Source organism: Orbicella franksi, chromosome 3 (genome assembly GCF_964199315.1).
Source record: "Orbicella franksi chromosome 3, jaOrbFran1.1, whole genome shotgun sequence".
NCBI lineage: Eukaryota > Metazoa > Cnidaria > Anthozoa > Scleractinia > Merulinidae > Orbicella > Orbicella franksi.
Window position 1 is genome coordinate 19,805,065 of NC_138147.1, and position 7,436 is coordinate 19,812,500.

At 35.3% G+C, this 7,436-nt stretch overlaps 1 protein-coding gene across 1 annotated transcript in view; it reads left to right on the top strand.

The window, feature by feature from the left end:
* The first annotated feature begins 2 nt into the window (after positions 1–2).
* LOC145482580 (exosome complex component 10-like) overlaps positions 3–7,436 on the top strand; it is a 29,060-nt gene continuing 21,626 nt past the window's right edge. The window contains exons 1-10 of the mRNA XM_081461176.1: positions 3–89; positions 1,138–1,274; positions 1,541–1,670; positions 1,937–2,050; positions 2,756–2,915; positions 3,662–3,770; positions 4,279–4,354; positions 5,617–5,727; positions 6,734–6,877; positions 7,125–7,315. Coding sequence (XP_081317302.1) covers positions 9–89; positions 1,138–1,274; positions 1,541–1,670; positions 1,937–2,050; positions 2,756–2,915; positions 3,662–3,770; positions 4,279–4,354; positions 5,617–5,727; positions 6,734–6,877; positions 7,125–7,315 — 1,253 coding nt within the window. The 5' untranslated portion in view covers positions 3–8. The remainder of the gene's footprint in view (positions 90–1,137; positions 1,275–1,540; positions 1,671–1,936; positions 2,051–2,755; positions 2,916–3,661; positions 3,771–4,278; positions 4,355–5,616; positions 5,728–6,733; positions 6,878–7,124; positions 7,316–7,436) is intronic.

Genomic DNA, 7,436 nt, shown 5'->3' on the forward strand with positions numbered 1-7,436 from the left:
ATGGGAACATGGCCGACCACATGGAACAAGACGAAGCAAATGCCGAGGACTCCTTGCCGGGAATAGGAGAACTGAAAACGTTTTCTCAGGTAATAAGAAACCAAGTATCGTTAGGTTCTAAGATAGAATTGACTGATGCATTTACATCCACTGGAGGCAGAACAACAAAAATACTATTTTAGGTTACAGGAGAGAAAATGTAAATAAACGGCACTGGCAAAACTTATCACAACTTACAGAGGTATCAATTGTTCAATGAAGACCAAATTGTTTTGACCAAAATTAAAAGAAAACGACCGTGCCTGTCACTATAGTCTAACTCGTTTCTGTAAATTAATTACTGTGATGTGAGCTGTAAAAGACTTTTATCAACCTTGGCATCAGAATAGTTCCTACCTCCCCCCACCCCCAGTTGCCCTGCATCATACTGAGGGAAGACATTGTAAATGCTTACTTGTGTACCATAGCGTTCTACATTTACTTTAACTTTGTGACATTTATGGTTGCAAAATGTTCCTCTTCCCATGTAAGAAGGCCATGTAATTAATAAGGAACAATGTTACATACATAAGGAAATGTCAGGAAATCATCAGAACATGTCTTGAAATCCAGGTACTCTGCAAATGAAAATATCATCCATTTGTCTCAGGAAAGGTTGGCAAGTATACAAGTCTTCTTGAATGAGCATATTTCCAGATATTGCAAACATCATAATGTTCATGACATGTATGGAAACATATACTGTGGGAAAGACTTCCTGGCCGGCCATCTGTAGACATTATCAGTTACAACTTAATTGAATAATAGAGAGATGCATTTGTAGGCACACATATAAAAATTACTTAGAAAATCTTCACAACAAGAAAATATTTTATGATCATTGAAGTCCGTTTTAATCAAGTGTATACATGTATTCTCTGAAAACATAATTATTGATGCATTAGTAAAAACATTACCCTTATAGAAGGCTTGTGCTGCAAATAAATGTCTTGTTTTGATCCATTCAGTATGTTGTAAATCATTTTAAAGGATCTAGTTCTTCTAGAACAAATCAAATTTGATAAGCTATGAAAGAAAAAAATACACAACTGCCTCGACAAGACTCAACCTGTTTTGTGTGTGTTTTTATTTTTTCAGGAGTCCTTGAGTGCTGTTGTCCATGCCATCAGGAATGCTGGAAACTTGCCTGCAGCAGGAGAAGATCATGACTTTTACTACAGTTTCTCTGATTTCAGAGAATTTAGAACAGCTCAAGGAGCGAGACTTCTTAGCAAGTAAGAATACTGTGCTATTCCAATATACTAAATTAGCTTCAATGGGCATTCCTTTTTCATATTTTGTTATTAAACTTAACCGTTAACAATGATTTATTTAATTTTTACTTCATGGGAGAATAGAGCCCATGCTACAGGGCTTGAAGTTATTGACATTATTTAACAAATTATAGCTAAATAGTGTGGTTTTATCTGTTCCTTTTAACAAATAATATTGCTGGGATACATCTGTTTCACAATAACAGTGCAAGAATTTCTTATTGCAGCGTAGGGAAACTGTTGCATCATTGGAAGGTGCACTGTCAGTGGCCATCAGACACTCATGGTGTTGATCCTGATAGTGATGAGTTACTCGACAGTCTAGTGGAAGCCAATGATATCCTTTTGGAGCAAGTGGTTAGTGTGTTTGTCCTGGTTAACACTTAATTCTCTCTTTATATATCCAATAGTTTGCACTTGAAAAATATTTATCTTGAGTGTTTTTTGAATCACATGTGACACTAGAATGAGAACATTTAAATACAACATTTTCAATCATAAATTATACTCTACCCTGCATTTTTTTAAAGTATTTTGTATAGTTACTCTTCAGAAGCAAAACAAAAAAATTCTATCATATGGCAGATGAATGAAATAGTTTTGTTGTAATGATTTGCTTTTAGGATACAAGTCTTGATGAGGCAGCAGGCCTTAAATCAAACAAAGCAAACCAAACAGTTGCTGGAGCTCCTGGACAACAGGGAACACCAATTGTGTCAAGCTGGAACAGAGCAAGGGTAAACTGCACGGAAAAGTTTGCTCACAAAAATACTAATTGTTTCTAATAAACAATATATTGATACTAATAAATATATTTTGTTTTAGTAGTAGAGTGTTCCCATGCATTAGTGTTTGATAGTTCCTATTTACCAGTTGATTTAGCTTTTCCCATGTTTGACGGTCAATTGGGTGTGACTGAGATTGTTCAAGCCCAGGTGAAACATTGTCTGGAGTAGGCACTGTTCCAGTCACTGTTGACATCGAACTGTCCTTGCTAGGAGGGTGGGAAACACCAAATTAAACTGACCATGCAGAACACTTGAATGTGTGCTTTTAGAAATGCAACTGTAATTGTCCTTCAATGCCTTGAAAAATAAATGTAATTAGTGATTTGCTCTCAAATTTGATTCTGATTGTATTGACTGACATGTGTTGTTGACCTTGTAGCTGAAGGTGGGAGGGTCTGTTTGTGGTAGCGGGGACTCTGAATGCATAAATATGCTGCCAGTGAATACATATAATATGCACTGCGTAAAAAATGCTGTCTCAGTAATATTTCTACGAAAAGCCACAAAATGCAGTAAAGCTAATCAATGATTAAAAGTTGACCTTGTTTAAATCATTGGCAAATGATTTCATTCTAACACTGCTAACAATCAGTTAAGTCCAAGAATATCATAATTATATGCTGTATAACCATTTTGTTATTATTGAACTTGCAGAAAGACACCCCAGGAAGAAAAGACACCAGTTTCCGTTTTCTCATGGCCAAAAATATTCAACGTCCACAACTGAAATTCAAAGACAAGATTGACAATAGCAACACTCCTTTCATTCCAATCATCACAAGAAAACCAAATGCTTTGAGACCTTTGGAAATCAGTAAGTTTGCAAGCATATCATGCAAGTTCAATAGTTTGATAGCTACAATACTGCCCAAATATACTGGAGGGTAGATAAGTGGGAGGATACCATCTAAAACCTTGTTAAGCGTGTCTGCCTGAAGGGACAAATTTCTCAACCTCATCTGGGATAATGATGTCCAAATCGCACAGCTCAATAGTCAATGAGGCAACAGAAAAAAGTATTTGTTGAACAGGTTATGAGGAGCATGGAAACAAAAACAACAAGCTCATGGTAATTTAAAACACCCTATCCCAGCTTTTGCTACATTATTACTTGTGGTAGCAAAGCTAGCTATTAAATTAATCTGGGATAATGAGTTATTGGCAAAGCATTCCAAGATCAATCTGTAGATATACAAAACAACAAGCAAATTTGTGCATAAGTACTTTGAAGTACAACACATTCACAGAGTGGATTTCATTTGAGTGTTGAAAACTAATTTTGGTTTTGCATCACTTCATTTCACAATTGGCTTGAAAAACTTGCGCCACTTTTCCATCCAATCAGGAGTACTTGGACAAAACCAAAACCAATCATGACTTATTTACAAACATTTTTCTGTCTTTCACATCAGCTTCATATAATTCAAATTTTAATGGTTGAAAGGATTGCCTGTGTCCCTTGTGATTGGTTAGAGTGATTACTTTGGTTTTGGTTTTACAATAATCTTTTGAAAACCGCTCTAAGAACAACTGATTTAGGTCTCTATTTATTACATGAAGATTGTCCAAACACTGACAGTCGACCTGAAAATCTACAAGTGCCATCAGCTATTGCTGACTTTATACATCAAGAGAGAATGAAAGGACAGGCTGGCCCTGCTTTAAATAGGTATGCATAAACACTTTACGAAAACTATGAAGCTAAAAACATGTTGTTTATTGGTGATATACAGTATTTTTAACAGGTACGGGTCTTTTCTATTAAGTACATTCCTGGCCAAAATGTTCCCACGTGAACATTTTTTTTTTTAACTTGGCACGCAGTAAGGTCAAGATCAACTTTTGCCAAAAAGGCATTAAAAATGGGAGTTCCCCAGTTTGTTTCCACGATAAGGCACATTACAGAAAATGCATTGTTAGAACCTTCTGTTCATTTTAAGATGATCTTAAGTTACAACTATCAACAATAAAAGAAACTACATTAGTGAAATTGATGTGTATGATGATGGCCTTATGTTGCAACATGAATTATGTGCACAGTAAGGATACACAGAAACAATGGGCATGAGCATCCTTAAGTACATGTAACTGTGATCTATAGGCTTATGATAATGACATTATGAGAATCTAAGTTTGGTAATAAAACTAATTTTGTTTTATGTGTTACTTTCTGCCAGCACGGCACACCCTTACCAACATGAACTGGATATGTTTGAGCCTTCAGTGAATCAGCTCAAGCCACGGAAAGACCAAGTGAGTTGATTCATGACATTTTGTCTCACATGTATGAGGACTGTTAAGTCTGGATTTGAGTCAATAGAAATCCAGGATTCAAACATATGCAAAACATTTTTTGCAGAAGTGTTTCCAATTACAAATAGTTTCATTTTAGCACAAAAACTATTTGGAGAGAAGGATTTAGGTGCACTTTAATGATAGCACTTTCTAGGTCCAGGTGTATTGTACAAGATCTGGAAAGATGTTGAAAAAAGCAAACCAAAGGGATGCAATCTAGTTTTCTAAAGTGCAGAGACAAGCAAAATTTGCCTCTGTCGATATATTGATGTCACACTGTCTCTGGTTTGGTTGGGGTAATTTATAATAAAGCATTGTGGTTTTTCAAAGTGCAATGCATTTGCATCTGGTTGTTTGACGTGATTCCTGAAGTGCAATTAAATAATTTTCCTATTTTTGACTTTCCTTAATGGTATTAATTATCTCGATTAAACCTTGGGTATCAAATAAACACTTGTTCAAATAAATACTTGATTTGCATGAGGTTGTTTATGTCTTAACTTTAACATTATACTACTTATTAGAGATTTTCTGCATTCAGTAGGTGTAATCGTGTAATCTTTCCAAAATGCATTAAGGACGTTCGTGCTAATTGTTTCTGCACATCCTTACTGAACATGCAAATTCACATGCCACATCGTGCATCAAGCACATGCTAAGTAATAAAATGAATGATAGGGCAGATGGCCATTCTTGGACATTTCGTGACCCCTATATTTCTCTTGATGGATCATTTTCATTACTGATTTTCTATGTTTCGCGAAAGTATGAAGAAAATCTATCGATTAGAAGTTTGAAATTTTTGCATAATGCACCATGAAATTTGTTATTTTTAGCTCTTCGTTTATCTGTGCTCCAGTTTCAAATGCTTCTTGAGGTTAAGTTTTGTGAAAATGTTGGAAACATTTGGAATTATTTATGCAACAGGTGAACTTCCTACAAAATACATGTATGACTAAAATCATTTGCCTAATGTAGACCATATTTCAAAATCAGGGTAGTTTTCCAAATGCTTTATCTCTGAAATGAAGTTGGTGACCCCTAATAGTTTTTGTATTTCTGGCACAAGTAATTCATTATCTGACTGCAGTAAAAATTTAACAAAAATCTGTTGACTGGAAAATTTTTGCGCAAACGTCCTTAAGACTACAGTTTATACATGTAACACTTCGTTGGCTAAGGAAAGTTGCAGCTACAAATTCTTTGTCTTGTGTCACCAGCTGTATGAGGAATTGGACAAAACTCCACTCACTCTTGTGGAAACAACAGAGCAACTTCAGGAGCTGAGTCAGCATCTGTCAGCAGTCAGTGAATTTGCTGTGGATTTAGAGGTACCCTGTGTAAAATCTATTGAAGTGTCCTGTTGTAAGACCAAGAATGCTACTGGATACATGTTTTCCAATATGTTATAGCCTATCAAGCCCATAGCATGATCCCTTAAATGTAACATTAAGTAGAACATTTAGTAAGAAGTGCAACAGCTAATAGATGCGCATGCATTTCCCTTCTCAGTGTATTTCGTTGCTATCCTCCATAAATATAACAACCTGAAATGAGAAATTTGATGTAGTCTGGAGAACATGCATCATAGTGTCATGTTTTTGGTGTTATACCTTTGAAAACTATGTTGTATTATTTTGTATTTAGAGGTCCCCTCAAGTTAAAAGAAATCAGAAAAAAAATTACTTTTTGTACGATATATCTCCTTTATTTCTGGCATCACTAGACACCATAAACAAGTTTAGATAAGAGATTCTTAAATGCCGGTAAAAGACAAACTCGTTTTTTAATCAACATTCGCCATGAGCATGGCTATCATGTTTGCATAAGGTCCCTAAAACTCTCTTGTCATGCCTTTAGATGTAAAAAATATCAAACAGTGTTTCATTGGAATATCCAAATACCAAGAAGAGAGTTGAAAATACGACTTGAAGTGGAGTGTTTTTGGCGAAATTCGAGGTGTTTGGGTAGCCAATGAAACACTGTCTCTGAAAGTGTTCGATACATCTTCTCAATCAAAACAAAAACTAAGGAGTAAACAGAGAACTAGAATTATTGTCCAAATCTATGCTAATTGAGACCAGTTATCCAAACCTCCTTCACGGTTGCGATTTTCTTTGTTTTAATGTGATGAATTATTAATGAGTTTCAGAAAGTCATTAACTGTAGTAAAAAATGGTACAAAGCGTTTTGTTTTTGTTTGGACAGTCACATGTACATTTCCTGTTGCTTTTGGTCATTGAAACTCATTATTATCCAGACTTTCTGTAGGTTTTGTCTCAATGAGGTTTGTCACAGACTGTTGTCCTACTGAAATCTTCTCATTTCTCTTCACAGCACCATTCATACCGGTCTTTCCAAGGATTCTGCTGTTTGATGCAGATATCAACACGAGACCACGACTATCTTATTGACACACTGGAGTTGCGTAATGAGTTACAGATCCTTAATGACTCCTTTACAAATCCCAAAATACTTAAGGTAACAATATTTTTCTGACCATGGTAATTGATACTCAAGTTGATAATTATACTAATCAGTACATTTGAAATGAGTTTCTTGTGTATATTTGCAGTTCAGCATAGTGGGAAATGCACAACTCGCATGCTTTTTATGTTATTACATATGTACATAGAAATCCTAATGAGCATGTTAATTTTATTTCAACCCTTGTTAAACAGATTTGCTTCAGAGAAATCATTAACCTTGTGTATTATCTCCCTGGTAGGTTTTCCATGGGGCTGATATGGACATTGGATGGTTACAGAGAGACTTTGGTGTTTATGTTGTAAACATGTTTGACACAGGCCAGGCTGCTAGAGTGTTAAACTTTGAGAAGTTCTCCTTGGCATACCTGCTGAAAAAGTTCTGTGATGTTACAGCAAATAAACAATATCAACTGGCAGATTGGAGAATAAGGTCTGTAGCTTTCCTTCTGAGATTTCATGTCATATTTGTACTATCACTGTCAAAATTATTGTTGTTGGTAACAGAATTAGTTAAATAATGTATCTCTATTGAGGCGAGATACATAATTATT